At 41.5% G+C, this 19,094-nt stretch overlaps 1 protein-coding gene across 1 annotated transcript; it reads left to right on the top strand.

Annotated features, from left to right (window-relative positions):
- The first annotated feature begins 12,810 nt into the window (after nucleotides 1–12,810).
- On the top strand, nucleotides 12,811–17,293 carry LOC108919850 (C2 calcium-dependent domain-containing protein 4C). The gene is made up of 2 exons (XM_018728144.1): nucleotides 12,811–12,877; nucleotides 15,573–17,293. Exon 2 carries the CDS (start codon nucleotides 15,617–15,619, stop codon nucleotides 16,889–16,891), a length of 1,275 nt encoding a protein of 424 aa, XP_018583660.1. The 5' UTR covers nucleotides 12,811–12,877; nucleotides 15,573–15,616; the 3' UTR covers nucleotides 16,892–17,293.
- Nucleotides 17,294–19,094: the final 1,801 nt, after the last annotated feature.

Genomic DNA, 19,094 nt, shown 5'->3' with positions numbered 1-19,094 from the left:
TTAAATACATATATTTCATGGATAAGTTTTTTTTTTTTTTTTTTTTTTTTTTTTTTTTTTTTTTTTTTTTTTTTTTTTTTTTTTTTTTTTTTTTTCTCTCCTCCCCCTCCCCCCCTTCTTTGGTCTTTCATAGGTTGTGTGGAGTATATGTGAAGATGCAGGATCTTTTTTCCTGCCTTTTTTTTTTTTTATTTTATTTTAAATTAAGTACTTGGGTAAGCATCAATGAGGCATCATGCAACTACAGCCTTTGGAAGTTAACCTCAGGATGAACAAAGAAAAGATGAACCCAATGCCATTTCTGACTTGATCTTTTCATGAAACCCAGTTCCACCATGAGCTCACCTCTGCTTCTAAGGACTGTTTACAATCTTTACCTTAATATGCACATGTGGACATTTGACGATCACGATGTATTTTTTCTTTTCATATGGTTTGTAAATCTATTTAAAATAAACAAGTATTCTAATAAAGATTTTTTTTTTCTTTTTTTTTTTTTTTTTTTTTTTTTTTTTTTCTTTCTATTGAATACATTCATGGCTCTAACTGGTAGTCTGCCTATAGGTTTATTTTAGCTACAGAGGTTCAATAATCCTAATACCTTTAGTCTGCATTTGCAACAAACAGGAAAAATGACACTGAAATAGTACTGGGCTACCTCTAATAATTTTCAGAGATGATGGTAGTTGAACTGCATAAAGTTTTCCATCAGAACTTAATCATTTAGTTAGGTGTGGTTATACCTTAATACTTGCATATGGTACAAAAGCCCAATACTGCAACTCACAAAATTTTGCCCTTTTATATAACAGGATGTTTTATAGTGGAGCCAACAGACTAGAATTCATTTACTAAGTCTTCCTTTGTCTTTTTTTTTTTTTTTTTTTTAAAGCTGGAAGGTTATTAACTTCAATAACTGTCATGTGTTTAAACCTGGAAGGTAGCAGTGATGACATATAATATATCTGACTGTAAGCTGAAGTGAGCTGCAGTTCCTGGTGCCACCACTTGGGGCAGTAAAACTCTATTGCTTGTCCCACTTTTCATTTGAATGCATCTCAGTGGTTGAGATCAGGTGAAGCAACTAGAAAGTTTGAAAAATTGAATCTTTCCCAATGCAGAACTTAGACTGTTTGTTTCTGAATAAATTAAGCTGTTTGGCATAAAACTGCTTCACAAAACACTTGGGTCAGTTTTACACTTTGTATGTGGCCAGTGTTGCTTTAGTGGGTTCATGTGTCCAGTGTGAGGTTGTGCGGGCTGGATACAGAGTCTGCTGTGACACAGGTGAGACTCAGTAAGGATGCGGTCACATGTTTGTAAGGGCTGCACAGGACTAGCATTTGGTAATTTGATCCATATTATTTTGTACATTCCTGGCACTTGGCAAAAATTTAAGGACAGTTTCACTGCTATGTACACATGCTGTAAATGATGCCTAAATTATATGAAATACATGTACCTTGTCTCAAACATAACTGAGCACCTCCTCGTGGACAGGTAGCGTGTAAAACATGCTATTATGGGTTGAATTGCTCCTAAATGCTCTAGCATAGCACCCTTTGTTTGCACTGTAAATGACATTGGTACAAGCTTTAATAGGCCTACTGGAAAATATTAGTTCAAGGAATAGTTAATGTAATCTACCTTGTCAATATCTTGTATGCTGCGCCATTCTTTATTGAATAATCTTTGATCAAAACACTTTTTGAGTATCCCATGTTAACTGGAATTAATAATATAAACTTGCAGTAGTTACACATTTTCAGTGGATGGCAGTAGCTGCCGTGCGATTTGACATTGGACCATGTCCTTTGGGGGAATTGCACACCTGTGTTTCGTTTTGTCCTCAGGGATTGACTTTTGGACCCATGTGGTAAAGGAGCCTTGCAGACCACAGGGGGCTCAGTTTGTTCCATCATTTCCTGTGTTCCTTGGGAAGGCTATGAGTCGGAAGTCCTGCCTACTGCCCTCCGATTTGGAAGGATGTGTAGAGTTTCTCCTTTCTTAAAGACACAGATGGGGGGGGGATCAGGAAGGGGAAGAAATTACTTGTTGCTGAATGCCAGGAAATTGTTGTTTCTGTTGCCAGTGGCAACCATTTGTAAATAGACATGAACAAATCGGGGGGGGGTGCGTACTTTCCTTTATAAGTTCCCACATCATGTGGCCCTCTGTGAAAGGGAATCAAGCCGCCCCTGTGCGCATTTCATGTAAAACACTGGGTGTTTTGGGAGTGTATTCCTAGAAGTTTCTGTCACTAGTGTAAACCACTCTTCACGTTTTGTGACTGAAATATATTGTTCAGTCTTTTCCCCTACGTGGTTATGTATTACCTAAGCGGAGGAACAGAAATGGGGATACATTGCTTCCTGCATCTCATGATGTAACCATGATGGGCTCCTCCTTAGTGTATTCTGTAACCCGTCGAGCATTACTACCTTTTGCCTGCAGTTAATGATCCACTAATGGGTGGCACAGCAAGTAGCACTGCTGTCTCACAGCACCTGGGTGGTGCAAGAGGATGTGGGTTCCATCCCTGCTCAGTCTGTATGGCGTTTGCATGCTCTCCTTGTGTTTCCATGGGTTTCCTTGGGTGCTCTGGTTTCCTCCCACAGTCCAAAGGCATGCTGTTCAGGTTCACCCATAGTCTGTGAGTGGCAGAGAGAGTGTGTTCCTCTGATGTATGGATGAGTGATGCATTGTAAGTAGTGTATCTTGCAGTGTAAGTCACCTTGGTGAATATGATGTGTGGGCTGTGAAAAGTGTCTGCTAGATAAATAAACGTAACCAGATCACTCTTGGGAAGAATTTCCATATGTTTAAACAGCAAAATTATACGGCACTTATCTCTGTCTTTCATTAATCTAATGAAGCAGTTTTGCTTCTTAGAATGGTTTGTCAGATGATAATACCCCTAGTTTGAAGGCTTTGCATTTTACTAATGATTTTCTGTCAGCTGTTGGATGCTATTGGCTGTCTTATTGAAATACCACATGTCGGTACACAGGTTTCTAAACTGTTGTGTACCAAATGAGGAGAGAAGGTGATGCATCTCAGGGTTAATGAGGACAGGAAAGGCACATTAACCTTTTCACAAAGACTAAAATTCTGTAAATTACTTCCTGACTCAAACAAATTTGGTCGCTGAGACTTAAAAACCTCTTATCCATAAGAGCTGATTCTGTAATATTGCAGTAAAACGTCAACACTCACAAAAATTCAGTTTCTATTGTGCCAGTGCCATTGAAGAACCAGTCATGTAGACCTAATTATCCAGCGCTGCTTCCTACTCTGACTTGATATGAGTTTTGTTGCTTTTTGAGACACTTTGTGAGTCTAATTCAGTGATCCTTTAAAAGGTTTGCTCTTCCAGTGACAAAAGTTGAAAAATACATTTAATTTCAATAACATGTGAAGAAAATACATTATTATTGTATCATTAAGTGTTGTTTTTTAGAGTAAGAGATGTACACAGCCGGTAGTTTGGGAACAAAGGCACATTTTAACCTTTTTAAAATGTATTACTTTAAACACATTATTCTTAGTTTATCTTTTACGTGTAGATTTGAGCACATTTTTAGTGAAAACAATGCTTGCATTTTTACAAAAAAAAAAATATCTGCATTGAGTGGCTGAGGGTTTTATTGTCCAAAAGACAACTTTGTGTGTACATTGACTCTGACCCTTGTATGAAATGCTGTCCTATTATTTTATCCATGACATGTTGTACTAAATAGGAAGCTTCCTAAATTTGAATTAGTTATGAGCTTTTAATTCCTAGAGGAGCTTTAGCTCAATTACCTCCAGTGAGACTCTTCATAATGAGTTTTGTACTTAGATTTGAAGAGCTGAACATTTTTTCACCACAGAAAAAAATAACAAGAACGTTTTGAAAACTTGTCACAGCAGTTAAAATGTTGAAGGTTTCCACTTTCTATATAGATATATAGGCCTATATAGACACATTTTTGTAAATAATTTTTTTCATACAGCTACTACACTGAAAAGGTGTCAGCATGTTATATGTACAATTGTATCATGCTGAGACATCTACTGAAAATTTAAAATGTTAGTACATCAAATGTGCCTCTTTTTAAACTAACACCCAAAAAAGAGTTTACTAGTCATATCTACTTATCCAATACATGTATACACTTAACCCTGTTATTTGGTCTCCCAATATCCAGTGTTTTGTGTATCCAGTCTACAGTTACTGATACCACTTATCATTAATCGTGCTTGCGATTTCCAGTCAGAGGCCCACAACATCTGGTCTGATATGATAAACTGAGACTGCATTCGAAAACTGCCCCAAGCAACTGCAAGATACACCGTGTTTTAATTTTATTATTCATTTATTCAAATGTGACATATTGCCTTCATCTTCCCATGCCAATCCACACACAACATCACTGTAAGATGGCTTTATGAAATCATGTTTTTTTTTAAATATATGTTATATACATAACCCTTGTAGGGGATATGGTGGAGCAGTAGGTTTGGCCAGGTCCAGTTTGGCCCACTCTTTGGTGGGTCTGGGGTTCCAGTCCCACTTGAGGTGCCTTACGATGAACTGGTGTCCTGTCCTGGGTGTGTCCCCTCCCCATCCAGTCTTATGCCCTGTGCTGCTGGGTTAGGCGCTAGTTTGCTGCAACTCCACTTGGGATAAGTGGTTTCAGAGAGTGTGTGTGTGTACAGGACCCTTCATGAAATTTCCAGGAATAGCTGGCTATTACCCTATGCGCACACACACACAATGTCTGAAACTGCTTGTCCTGAGGGGGGAGTCACGGCAAACTAGAGCCTGACCTGGAAACACAGGGGGTAAAGCTGGAGGGGGGCGGACACACCCAGGAGAGGACACCAGTCCGTCGCAAGGCACGCCAAGCAGGACTCGAACCTCAGACCCACTGGAGAATAGGTCCCAGCCAAACCTACTGCATCTCCCTCCTATGCACCCAGTAGACCTTAAAAAAGGGTTTGGATTATAACAGAATATAATGAAATGAAAATTCCTTGTTGTTACTTCTCTTCTAAATTTGTTTGACATGGTGGCTCAGCAAATAGCGCTACTGTTTCACTGCACCTGGGTGATGTGGGAGGACAGGGGTTTGATTCCCTGCTCAGTCTGTGTGGAGTGTGCATGTTTTCCTTGTGTCTGTGTAGGTTTCCTCCTGCAGTCCAAATACATGCTGTTCACTTGGATTAGTGACTCTGAAAGCCATATGTAGTTTGTGTCTCTGAGAGAAAGTGTGTTTCATATGGATGTTTCAAACTTAATATTTTCACTGGACCATGTTTCATATGGTGGAAAGAAACTGACTGCACTTAAGAATCATCTGTCAGCATCTGCGTCTCTCTTTCTGCTAATCTAATGAAGACATTGTATTTTCTATGAGATGTACGTCGCTTTGGGGAAAAGCATCTGCTAAATAAGCAAATGTAAACGTTGACTCAAAAAACTCTCAGATGAAGAATGAGAAGAAAGTTTTTCATCCACAGGCCTACTTTAACTATGCATGATTCAGAAAAGCTTTACAGATGCCATCAAATAAAAAATAATGTTATTGATTGGAATTCATTCTATTTTAATGGGTTCTAAAACTTTTTCTTTATAATGTTCTGGGGGATCATTTGGGGTGAATTTCGGGTGGACATGGGACAAATTGGAACTTTTCCTGCTCAAACTAAATTTAATGATCTGGTTTTTCATCTCCAGTTCATTTCTGAGAATGAAGTAGGACCATTTAAATAGAGGTAAGCATATTTACTTTTATCTGTTCATTGCTGGGGGGGTGTGGTGATATGGTGGCATGGTGACATGGTGGTGCTGGGGCTTTCTCTGTGGTTGGTCTGGGGTTCAAGTCCTATTTGGGGTGGTTTGTGGTGGGCTGGTGTCCTGTCCTGGGTGTATCCCCTCCACCTCTAGTCTTGCACCCTGTGTTGCTGGCTTATGCATTGTAATTAACTACTTATAAAATGAAGATCATGGAGAGGTGATGCTTATGTTTGGAAGCACAGGCTAACAACAGCAATAACCAGTGTGAAATGAAAGCTCATTAAACATTACCCAGTTTTGCTAAGTTTTCGTACAACACTTAAGATCATTTGTGTCAGTTAACAGAAAGTGTCACTCAAACCAAGGGAAAACATTCAGTATCTTGTATGTATTTTGTCTGCTTTTGTGTCCTTGTTAAATTCTCAAGGTGAAACAGTAGTGCGTGGTCTAACTGTAAAAAAAACACCAAGATGCATGTTTTGAAAAAAAAACCTTGGAAAGATTCAGAGCTTATAAACAGCATCTGTTTTCACTCTCGGATATTAAAATGTACACATGACCTGAGCTCAACTGATGGCACCAGGTCCAAGCAGTCAGGTGTTATTTACAGATTGCCACTTCAGTAGGAACCTGAAATGTATGAAATGTTGAACTGCCGCAAGTAGTTTGGCCTGACACCAGCTTTTTCAAGATTAGTCAGCCTTCATTTGTCTCCCAGGACGGGAATAGAAACTCGGGTAAATGTGGTCTGAGAATAAAATTTAAATTGTCTCATTCCAGTGGTGGAAAATGTATTAATACCACATTCCATCCTGTGAAAGGACATTAATCTTAGCTCTTATTGCCTCTTCACATAAATGTCTGTGTGTTCTTCTTGTTAATGACTTCAGCTTAAATGATTCTCCGACTCTTCAGGAATTGATGTGGCAGCCTTTCCACAGTGATCCCCAGGTCCACTCCTGCCAATTGGTTAATTACATTCTAATGCATTACAGAATAATCAGTTGGCAGATTTCTCCCTTCTGCTTGATTCATTGTGAAGGCAAGACCATAATAAATGTCATAAAACAGGTTGAAAGGGGAATAAATAGATTAGATAATGCTCTGGACAATCTTCAAATACTTAGTGTAGAGTTAAAGAACCCTCTTCAGGTGTCAGTATTTAAATTTGTGGTTTACTTTGAACACATTTAGAGCGGATTTTAAAAATCTTTGCGTTTTCCACTAGGCTCAGTAATTGTGTTGCCATGCAGTACAACTAAAGTCAAATTCATTAATTCTCTCAGTGCATAAGTTTGTGGCAGAAAAAATCTAAAAAAACAGACTTTGGAAAATGTTTTTCCAATATATTCTACATGCTTCAGAAATAAAGAAGAATCTCAGTTTTTAAAAGTGAGGTAAACACATAATACTTTCCACAATTTATTTATGTCAAATGCCATTCACATTTATTTATGAATAATATTGATTTATGGATGAGTGACCCAGTGTAAGTAGTGTAAGTCACCGTAGTGAATAAGGTGTGTGGGCTGATAACACTACATATTGGAAGTTGCTTTGGAGAAAACACACACACACACACACATTTTCAGAACCGCTTGTCCCAGACAGGGTCGCGGGGAACCGGAGCCTACCCAGTAACACAGGGCGTAAGGCCGGAGGCGGAGGGGACACACCCAGGACGGGACGCCAGTCCGTCGCAAGGCACCCCAAGTGGGACTCGAACCCCAGACCCCCCGGAGAGCAGGACTGCGGTCCAACCCACTGCACCACTGCACCCCTGCTTTGGAGAAAACCCATCTGCTAAATAAGTTTTTAATTTTGCTAACACATTCCTCCAAAGCAACTTGCAATATTAGCCTAGCTACACTTACCCATTTGTACAGCTGGGTAATTTTTACTGGAGAAATTGAGGATAAGTACCTTCCTCAAGGGTACTATAAGCAGAAGTGAGACTTTGAAGGCAAACTTTGGGTTTGAAGGCAGCAACTCTAACTACTATGCAACCAGCTATCCTTGTTTGCAGCTATGCTGCCATTTCCTTTGAACAATGTACCTGTCTTCCCTACAACATCAGCTGCAGAAACCCCTTGTCCCTCTTGCCATCTCTTTTCCTCGCCCCACTCTTTCCAGCCATACCTATATTTAAACATGAAAAAATATTGTTGCCATAGCTGTGGCTAAGTTTCCACGGAAACCAAGGGTAGCTTAGAACAAACCCCAAGACACACAAAACATGCTGTAAATGAAATTATTCAGTTTAGTGCATTCTGACATGCTCTGCTGAGTTAACTTTTACACTTTTATCTGAGTTCATGTTTATAGATACTTTATGTTTTTCATTTTTAAGTATCTCATAGCTACTGCATTCCTTAATTCAATCAATTTTATGTAAAATCATTAAATAGATTTTTTCTTTTCTGAAACTGCCCCAAATTTAGGAAGTGAATCTTGCTGTTGGAAATGTTGAAACAGCATAGCAGCAGGAAGTGTACTTGTTAGAGTTGCTGCCTTTGGACTTAGAGGCTGTGGGTTTGAATCCCATGTCCTGTTACAGCACCCCTAGACAAGGTACTTCCTCTAAATAGCTGTAGTGAAAATTACTCTGTTGTTTATGTGCACATTTTATTCTAGAGCGCTTTACGTGCATATATTATTCTAGAGAGCTTAACATTGTAAGCTGCTTTGGAGAAAAGCATCGACTGAATGAATGTAGGTTTTAGCCCCCAACATGAAAACGGTTTAAAATGCTGAGTTCAGTTTCAAACATAAAGATATATTTCTGCAGTAGGACAGAAATTTATTCACAGGTTGTGAAAGTGGTTGTTTAGAATTTTCACCCTGTGGTTACTGACATCACAAATGCACGTGTTTCAGCTTTGTTGGAAAAAAAAATTAAGATTGTGGAAAACTTTTATTTACAAAGCCCCAGGTGTCTTCTTATATTTGAGACCTTTTTGGTTTTGGTGGAGTGTTTATTTCTTGAGATAAGGCTGAAGTTAAACTATGCAAATGGACATTTCAGTTTTAGACCTCTACTCATGCAGTGCCCAACTGGATGGGTTTGGAGTAAGCTTATGAACTGAACTTTTAGGAGATGAACATTCTTAATGTGGTCTGGGCCATTATCCTTCTGAAAGCTATGTCTCCATCTCTGTATTAGGCCTTTTAAGAGTGAGGCAGTTCAACAGTACTGTAGCAGAATCTTTTTGTTTTACCCTGTCTACTGACAAGTTTACCAGGCCCAGGGGAAAGAGGCGTCCATATTGCTTTTTTGTGTGTGTCCATTTTTCACAGTCTTTCACTAGGGCTTCGACCTGAGCACATGGTCATGTTTAGTCTGTACAAGGACAGTCTCAGCTGTGGAGTTCTGCAGGTCTTTGAGAATTTTAGTGTTTTAGTATTCTCTCTAAGGGGGGCGCAGTGGCGCAGGGGTTGGACCGGGTCCTGCTCTCCGGTGGGTCTGGGGTTCAAGTCCCGCTTGGGGTGCCTTGTGAGGGACTGGTGTCCCGTCCTGGGTGTGTCCCCTCCCTCTCCAGCCTTATGCCCTGTGTTGCTAGGTTAGGCTCCGGTTCCCCGCAACCCTGTATGGGACAAATGGTTTAGATGGTGTGTATTCTCTCTAGGGGGATGCAGTGGTGCAGCAGGTTTGGATGGGTCTGCAGTTTGAGTCCTGCTTTGGGTGCCTTGCAATGGACTGGTATCCTGTCCTGGGTGTATCCCCTCCTGCCCTATGCCCTGTGTTGCTGGGTTAGGCTCTGGCTCACTGTGACCCTGTTTGGGACAAGCAGCATCAGTGTGTGTGTGTGTGTGTGTGTGTGTGTGTGTGTGTGTTCACTCTAACCAGTGAGTTGGCATCTTGATGACTTTCCTGACCCATGAGTTGGTTTCTTGGCATTGTGTCTATCAATGACTTGGGTTGCTGATTGCCTCTGACTAGAACCATTCTCATCTCTTGGCATGTGTTGGTACTATTGAAACTCATCTTTTTCAGACAGTTCTCAGTTCTTTGGAGACTAAATAATCACTCACACTAAAGCTTAAAATGTTTTATTTCTCCCTCCGTACAGAATTCCACCAGGCGTCATCCATTACAGATATACGCAAACACTTACAAAAGATGTACGCACCTACAAGTCTCTGTTCTGTTTTTCATCCGTCATAAAACTTACTTATCTACTTGTACCAAAACAAAATCCACGGTCTTTTAGACTTCAATCCCTGCTTGTGGACATTTGCCACTTACCAGGATGCTTTGAATTATACAACTTTCGGTTGTATGTGGTGGCGCAGCGGCTTCAGCCAGTGCCTACTCTGTGGTTTCTCTGGGGTTTGAGCCCTATTTGAGGTGCCTTGTGATGGATTGGTGTCCCATCCCGGGTGTGTCCCATCCCCCTTTGTCCTTGTGCCCTGTGTTGCTGGGTAAGGCTCCAGCTTGCTGCGACCCTGCTTGGGACAAGTTGTTGTTGACAGTGGCTGGCATGTGGTTCACAGTGTAATGTGAAAGATATAATGGAACATAACAATAAAAGACATAAGGAAGGATATCTGTATTTTAGATAAATAAAAGTCAGTAATAAAGACTAAATGACAAGAATAGTAAAGTAAGATAATAAGGAGTGAATGCGCTCTATTAGAACAATGGCCTCAAAGCTGACACATACCACTTTCGAAGGATGGACTTGGCTATTCTATAAACAATTACCTATTCTATAAACAGTCTGCTTTTAATTTTTTTTACGTCTTTGTGCTGATCTTTGGGACCTTTATTTACTGTTAGAGCTCACCAGTGTTCATGGTAGTATATTTGATTGCACTATACTTTCTGACTGTGGTTATTTTAGGGAGGCAAGTGTATTTAGCACTTAAAAATCACTTTAATTGCACACATGTGGGTTCCCTTCTGTATTCTGAGTATTCTGATGGGAATCGGTTCATCTGCTTATTATGAAATTAATTGAATTGGTTGGTTTTCATAATGCTTTTTAAAATGTTAATCAAAATATTAATTTAGTAAGTGGAGAGAACATGAATAAAACAGAGAGAAACCCACTGTAAATCTCTGCACTACAGGTGGAATGTAAGGAAGTTGTTTATCTCAAATTGTTGTTTCTACAATAAAACTTTTGGGAAGACTTGAACTTGGGGTGTAGAAATCTATACCAGTTTCAAGAAGTGCACTGAGGGCTGTGGGTAAGTGGTTTTTTTGTATATACTGCCTTAAGATTGTACTCCCAGCTGCAGAACACATTTCCCATCTGTGAGGCAACTGAGCTGTGGAGTTCTGCTAAATAGTGCAATTGGTCTCCCTAAGCAGGTTCATGCTGTGGTCTTCTCTGGTGTCTGATCCAGTGTCAGCAGAAAATCATCAGCACCATCTCATGACATGTCCTTTGAGAGATGTAAAATAACAGGGCCATCATTATCTGGATGGAAGGTGTGAGGTTTAGTTCATTCTCCAAAATCTTGTTCTTCTGAATTTATGGAAGGCAGAAGGAGGCTGAAGGATACATTGTGGGAGATATTTTCAGAAGTCTTTCTACTCCCACCCAGTAGACCTGCGCAGCAAATTAAGCCCATAAGAAGCCGCAGGAGTTGGAGACATCTCTTTGACTCTTGGTTGTGTTTGCATGGCTGAAGTGAGATCAGGTGTCATGGCATCAACCCATTGATAACACAAGGAGATGAACATGCAACACTGGCTGAGATCACTGAGCTTCTGCTAGAGATCAGTCAGGCTAGTTAGGAGCCCACACATTGCCCCCACCATCATGATACTTATCTGCTAAGAATGAACCTAACCTAGAGTAAGTTTTCTTGAATTTTTGATTTTATTAATTTTTGATATTATTATTTACACAATTTTACAGCTGTGTCATTTTATACATGATCATGAATGAACGGTTGAAAATATAACATTTAAAGACAAGTAATAACTAATCACTTTTGTTACAAATATGATAAAATATGTTATTATTATCAGTCATGCAAAAAATACCTTTTATTGTGGTATTTTAATCTGTTTTAGTGACATATTTTTTCGCCAAGGAACCGAGATGTTGTTAGGAAAAATGGTAATTCTCCCTAACAACAGGGATTCAGACAATGGGGTTGTCAAGGAACGAATTAACCCCGCTATGAGAGGAATGAGGGTATAATCCAACTGTCACATATAACTGCTGTTCTCTATAGCCTACCTACGGTCAGCAGTTTTCAGCATTTTCAACTCATTCTATCACCACACAATTTCTGGGAATCTAAATGGCTTATTGCTTCTAGGCTACGGGAGATTTTATTTTTCACTAAGACGTCATGATCCACCTTTTTATACAATAATATAACAGAATATTAGTAATCTGTGTTCATAACATGTTGTGTTTAACCAAGAATTTCTGTCAGCTATACATTTGGACTTCATAAAGCAAGACTGAGTTATTTGCTCATCTTAACGACCTAAAGGGTTTTATTATTTTTATGAGCAAATGACTGGTGAGCAAATGACACAGCAAGAATTAGTCCAATTGTCAGCGTCCTCCATCAACCAACCCATCATCATGTGGTGCGTCTCAGACAAGCATCCCACAGGAGCTTGGTGTGCGATTCAAACGTTTACCCAAGTTGCTCGACACAATTAAAACGTGTTTCCGAAATATCCACGCGGGTGTGGTCATATTTACGGTGAAAGAAAAAGTTTGTGAAAAATTATAAAACCTGTGATGAACTTCACGTGTTGATGTGGTGCCGGAGGGGACTCGCGCGACTTGTTTTATTCCCTTAAACTGAACAGGTAGACAGAGTAAACGGACGAAACAGATCGGGCGTCAAGTGTGAGGGAGCGTTGCGTGTAAGAAACCTCGCGAAACACCGTCAGAAACGGCTCTTCGAGAGGCGGGGGCGCGCGCGCGCGCGGGGTCTTTCTGTCCAATGGGCTGCAGTGCAAGGCGATGCCCTGTATATAACGTGCAGCGCGCGCTCAACGACGCGCCGCGACCTTTGGAGTTCCACACAGGTGCCCGTGGAGGATAGGACGACACGACACGACTCGACACGACACGATAGGACGCGACACGAGTGGGGAAAGTGAAGATACTGAAGGTACAGGCGCAACGCACGCGCCGACCCGCCGCTTCAACAGGTGTCACCGCCTCGCGACACGTAGAAATGCGCGGGCGGAGAGCGTTCAGGATTCGGATAGAGTAGATTCGCAGAAACTTTTTACACTCTAAGTGAGACTCTGTGTGTCGCAAGTGTGCGGGGAACTGGGAAGTCGAAGGTCCGAATGACATCTGTTGCACCGAGCTGACTGAAGGAACCGACCGTCGTTCAGTCCAGTTTGGACACGGCTAGAATTGATACGCGCTTCAAAATGATATGTTGTTGTCATCATTCGAATTATCCTCAACACTTAAAAATATTGTCAGTTTAAGTTAACCAACCGTGTTCTTGTCAGAGGAGGATTTTGTGCTAGTTTTGCGATTTGTCTGTACCGGCTTTTTTTTTATGTACAGTGAGTACTGTCACTCAGTGTACGTCGTGTACACGACTTAAAATCCCAACTGTAAAAATAAAAAACACCGAATTATCGGGTCTTCTTGAGTAATTCAAATTCAATCAAAGGATGGGCAGAGGCACACAGCGGTGACAACAGGTGGTGTGTGTGTGTGTGTGTGTGTGTGTGTGTGTGTGTGTGTGTGTACACTGCGGAGAGCCGAGCCGTGATCGCCTTCTTGTCACCAAGGCTTTTCTCCGCAAACGTCATTTCGCTGTCACTCCACTTCACTGATATCCCGCTTTACTAAAAGTAATAGCTGCGCACACGTGTTCATAATAAAACTTATATGTCTTATTTTAAGAAGCTTCAGTAGAAAAAAAAAATCTATTCGGCTTACGTGTCTGTCTGTGTGAGTGTGTGTGAGAGAGAGTGTGTGTGTGAGGTATGCTTCATTCACTTTCCTGCAAATAATTGTCCTATTGATATTTTTGCACTTTCTTCAAACTTTGTTATTTTACCCTACCTACGCTATTGCATTAATGTTCTGTTATATTGACTGAGGGGGGGCGCGGGGGCGCGGTGGCGCAGTGGGTTGGACCGGGTCCTGCTCTCCGGTGGGTCTGGGGTTCGAGTCCCACTTGGGGTGCCTTGCGACGGACTGGCGTCCCATCCTGGGTGTGTCCCTTCCTCCTCCGGCCCTACGCCCTCAGTTGCTGGGTTAGGCTCCGGTTCCCCGCAACCCCGTATGGGACAAGCGGTTCAGAAAGTGTGTGTGTATACTGAATGAGGATCACGTCAAATTCCTTGTATGTGCAAACGTAAATGGCCATTAAAATATCATCTTTCAAATAAAAATAACATATTGAAACAAAATGAGTTTGATTTACTTGGACTGATCAGACTTAGCATCTTTATGAGAATTGTTTTGTAACTAAACAGGTAAAATTTTAATGTTTGTGCTTTCAAATGTAATAGAATTGCATTGTCATCAATAAATTGTCTTTTACAACACAGAAATGCAACTGGAAATGAATCTGGTGGATTTTGTTTATTTCTGATACATTCTGTAATTATCACATGCATGTCTTTAATTAGATGTTCTGGTTAAGCACATACTCATGCTTCGTGGGATTTCCTTGTTTGTTGTTTCCCATACTTAAGCAATTAATTGGCTTAATTATTGGACTTGTGGGAAAATATACACCCATAATCTCTCTGTGCAGTGCGTACAGAATGTCTTAGCTGTTGTATGTTGTTTACATGGCTGAAGTTTTTCAGATTAATTAGTGGATTATATATTGATACATTGATACTTGAATGTGTTACGTTATAGGACAAAATATACATACTGCTGTGAAATTATTATAGTGTAGAATATCTTCCAGCAGTGTAAGAAGAGTGTGGGTGCACAAATTTGGTCTCAAATAGGGTTACATCTGTGGGGTTTTTATGTTTTTTACTAAATTCCTCTTTGTACCTTAGATCTTCCTAACTTTTACTTCTTCATGTGTTGATACATCTGTATCCAGGAATTGTAAGGTTGCTCCATTGCTCATTTAAATCCAAATTTAAAAAAAGGAGAAAAAATTCTGGGTTGAGGAGGAAACAATGCGATGGCTACCAGTCGTAGACCCACCCTTCTCTTTGTCTGAATTAGCTGAAGTTAATGTGCACACCTTTTAGTTTCAGTAAATGTTGAGGTATTGGTGCACTCATCTAATATTGTTTGCTTGTCATCTCCAAAAGTCAGTCTGTCTCATTAGCTAATGCAAGACAGATTTTTTTGGTTTGGTTTTTCGTTATCTCTGGTTTCTAGGGTAAAATCTCTAAGTCCAAAAATTTCCTTTGAGTTTCCAAGAATTCTTGTCAAAATACCTGAACACGAGACAGTGATTTCAAAGTAAATCCCTGTGGTTAGATGAGAACACATGACAGTTCTTATTTATTTTTTATCATCAGAGCTCATACAATATGTATCGTTGCCTTTGGTGTATTTGTACTAATAAATGATGGATGAAAAGTACTTGGTAACTGCATTTTACTGGTTCTCTCTGTTCATTGAATATGAGGAGTCTGAGAGATCAATGGTTTGCAGAAGGCTATTGATCTTAGTGAAGTGACTTAGTAAAATTTTATTTTTTGTCTTGCATCAGAAATAACCGTTGAGACCACAAAGGTTATATGTATTTGATTTTCATCTCAAAATTGTGCGAGTTTTCTACAGGAATGAGGTGAGTGTATACTGTAATATGAGGTCTTTATCAGTAACAGGTGTTTATGCCTTGTCTGTGTTTGCAGAGTGAGACAGTTGGTTCCCCAGCCTGTGAAGCCAGGATAAGACCATGTGGGTACTGGAGAAGATCCGCGGATCAGTAGAGAGTAACGTGCTACGTCATGGCGAGACTGGAGACAAACAGGGCAAGGCCCCTGTTTACAGCAATGTTCTGACCCCCGACAAAATCCCAGACTTCTTCATCCCGCCCAAACTGGTGAGCTGCCCCCCAGAGGGGGAGACGCCTGATGTCAAGCCCAAAGAAAGATTGCGGCCCTCCAGCTCAGAGCAGACCATTGGCAGCAAGAAACCGCAGGGGAGTCCTCGCAGCCCTCGTCTTGTCAGTAAGCTGGCAGGGGACACCAAAAACCTGCTGAAGGCAGCCAACCGCCATATTATCCAGATCGAGAGTGCTGATGATACAGTGACTGGGGACACCAATGCTGACCCGCAGTCACAGACAGCCATGTCTCTGCCTTACGTACCAAAGACACAAACTTCCTATGGCTTTGCCACCCTGATGGAGAGTCCTCACACACGTCGGAAGGAGTCCCTCTTCCACAGTGACCACACCAGTCCTGCCACCTCCCCCAACTCCCAGCGCAGGAGATCTACGGCCAGGAGCAATGGTGAAGGCCACCACCTGAACCCAAATGACTTCAGCACCTCGCACATCAACCCCTACCGTTACTTTAGCGGTGGCGAGAGTGACACCTGCTCATCAGCCGAGTCCTCACCGTTCAGCTCTCCGCTGCTTTCACGCTCTGCCTCACTGCTCAAGATCTTTGGCCACGAGACGCAGGCCAAGGTGGTGAAGGCCAAGCGTACCTTCGCCCGTCACAGCTCGCTGTCCACAGACGAGTGCAGCTCCGCTGAACCCAGTCCCAGTGTGCAGCGGAGAATCCACTGTTCCGCTGCTCGTGGCAGCCTTGGTGGGGAGCACTCGCAGAGTCCGGACCGGCAGCACCGGGAGCACACCATAAATCTGCACAAGAGAGGCACCCTTCGGCTGTACGTGGACTACGATGCCGGCACCGCCCGGCTGCGCATCCGTGTGCTGGCGGCAGAGGACCTGTATGACAAGCTGTTTGACATCAAGAGCATCAACTGCTGTGTGGCGCTTTACTTGAACCCCGGCAAGCTGCAGAAGCAGAGGAGCACCATCATCAAGAACAGCCGTAACCCTGTGTTTAACGAAGACTTCTTCTTCGACTCAGTGCCCTCGGTGCAAGTGAAGAACTTGGCTGTCAAGATCAAGGTAGTGAACAAAGGGACCAGTCTTAAAAGGGACCTGCTGTTGGGCGAGAGGGAGGTTCCTCTGGGAAAGCTGCTTTCTGGGCTCTAGAGGTGCAGGAGATCTGAAACAAGACAAGGGGGAGGTGGCAAGGAGTTTTGAACTGACCTGTTCTGGGATTCGCTCATCTCTCAGTGAAGAATTCAGTACTTTCTTGCCACAGGTTCCCAGGCACCATCCAGCTGTGCAAGCCTGCAGAGTTTAACTTCCGGAAGGGGGAATGTGAAGTTGATTATTGTGCAGGTCAACGGTTCCTGTGGTCTATATGTATTTGTGCTTGTGTTAAACTTGCTTTTGTACCATGTCTTTGATAGAGCTTATTTAAATATGGGTTCTCGTGCAATGTGGCACAGCCAACGGGGACCACAGCATACACGTGCACAGGTGAGTTTAAATGGGGGAGACACATCCTTTGAACATGAGGAACTTTGAAGTCTGATCGTAATCTGATGTGCAAACACTCGCTTTGATCATGATCCTGCGACCACTGGGTTGGGGTGTGGGATTCGTACAGAATGATCTGCCTTAGTCGCACACCTGGAAAGCGTAAACCGTTCAGTGACTTCATCATTGCATACTGCTTGGAAGTGGTATGAATCTGCGAACATGATCACACGCTCGTGCTGTTTGAACTTCCTAGGATGACTAGTCGTTTTCTGTCAGTTTGGCTCTCAATCTCTGATCTTTAATATGAATTCTGATGAATTTCAGAAAGAGCACCTACAAGCCTTATGAAGTAACATAGAACAGTGAGCACATAGCGTGCCTCTGACTAATTTTACAGTGTTTATCCGAGAATGATCATTTTGATTGGTAGAATAGCGCTGTTTGTTTTTAATGTAAATAATGCATGTCACATCAGCGAGATTAACAGAAGCTATTTAACTGTGATATCTGAGATACTGTTTCCAGTCTATTTTTTATCTGGGCTGTGTCTGTGTCAGTTCCTGCATGGTGCTCCAGCTCAGTTTGGACCTGCTGGTATGTTAGTGCATTCTCCTGTGCTTGTGGTGTCAGGACTGCATGATGTCCTGTAGAAAAGTCTCTTTAATATAGTGATGTTTGATACAGTCTTCAATTCTCAGTATCTCTACCTGATTTAAGTCTAGAAGGTTAAAGTATATAAGATAGCACCAAAAAATAAACTGATTTATTTTCAAGTTTGTTTTGCCTTTCTCATCCCCAAACGAAGATTGTTGATATAGGGGTTATGTTTAGGAAGAACAAGTCAAATTCAGTTTGTCCATGAAATTAAGTAAAACAGCTCTTCCTTTTCAATACTTATTGCCCATAGCAAACACAATATATCTTCCAGAGAGGTTTTGTATACAGTAAATACACACACATTCTCTGAACCACTTGTCCCGTACGGGGTCACGGGGAACCAGAGCCGGCAACACAGGGCATAAGGCCAGAGAGGGAGGGGACACACCCAGGACGGGACACCAGTCCGCCACAAGGCACCCCCAAGCGGGACTCGAACCCCAGACCCACCAGAGAGAAGGACCCAGTCCAACCCACCGCACCCCCTTGCAGTCAATATGTACACATTTATTGTACTCCTTCCGTGGCAGTTTCTAAACAGGATATTTTTATTTCTGCAAGACATCAGTGTATGTACAAAGGCACAATGACACGTTCTGTGTCCAGTAAACTTTGATCCCAGAAGCCTATCTAATATCATAAGAATGAATGAGGCTGAACTTTTCCGCTCCATGGTCAATCTGGTAAAGATGTATTAGTAATGAAAAATGTCAACTGCATTTGTTGGGTTTAAACATTTGAAGTGCATATATATGCTGTAAAAAAAAAAGTAATCCCAGTGTGAATGGCTTAGGTAGAGAAAGTGTTGTGCAGAGGAACCTTTGTGTTCAGTGACATTTTTGTGTTTGTCCTCTGCTTTCCTTTGACGGTGGCTGCTGATGTAATATCTCTACATGAATGGTTTATCTGGACACTGATGCTCATGTGACAGTGACATGCATGCTTTGGCTACTTTTAAAAATTATGAATCACACATTTATGAAATGGGCATGATTCTTACAGTATTACAGAAATACTCTGAAGGGCAGATTTGCTGTGAGTAGATACACTGCCAGGTATGATAAGAACATTGCATGCCTTACAAAGAAACCTGTATGTATCAATGATGTTTTGTGGAATTATGATGGGGAAAACAATAATTCCACACATATCAAATATATTATTGCAATCTGTAATGTACATATATATATATATATATTTGAACTATATT

The sequence above is a fragment of the Scleropages formosus genome, chromosome 9, assembly GCF_900964775.1.
Source record: "Scleropages formosus chromosome 9, fSclFor1.1, whole genome shotgun sequence".
NCBI lineage: Eukaryota > Metazoa > Chordata > Actinopteri > Osteoglossiformes > Osteoglossidae > Scleropages > Scleropages formosus.
The sequence above is the reverse complement of the archived record's forward strand: the minus strand, read 5'-3'. Positions and strand labels throughout refer to the sequence as shown.

Bases quoted from the DNA above. Each gene is read 5' to 3' on its own strand.
- LOC108919850 (XM_018728144.1), top strand. From the start codon at position 15,617: ATGTGGGTACTGGAGAAGATCCGCGGATCAGTAGAGAGTAACGTGCTA.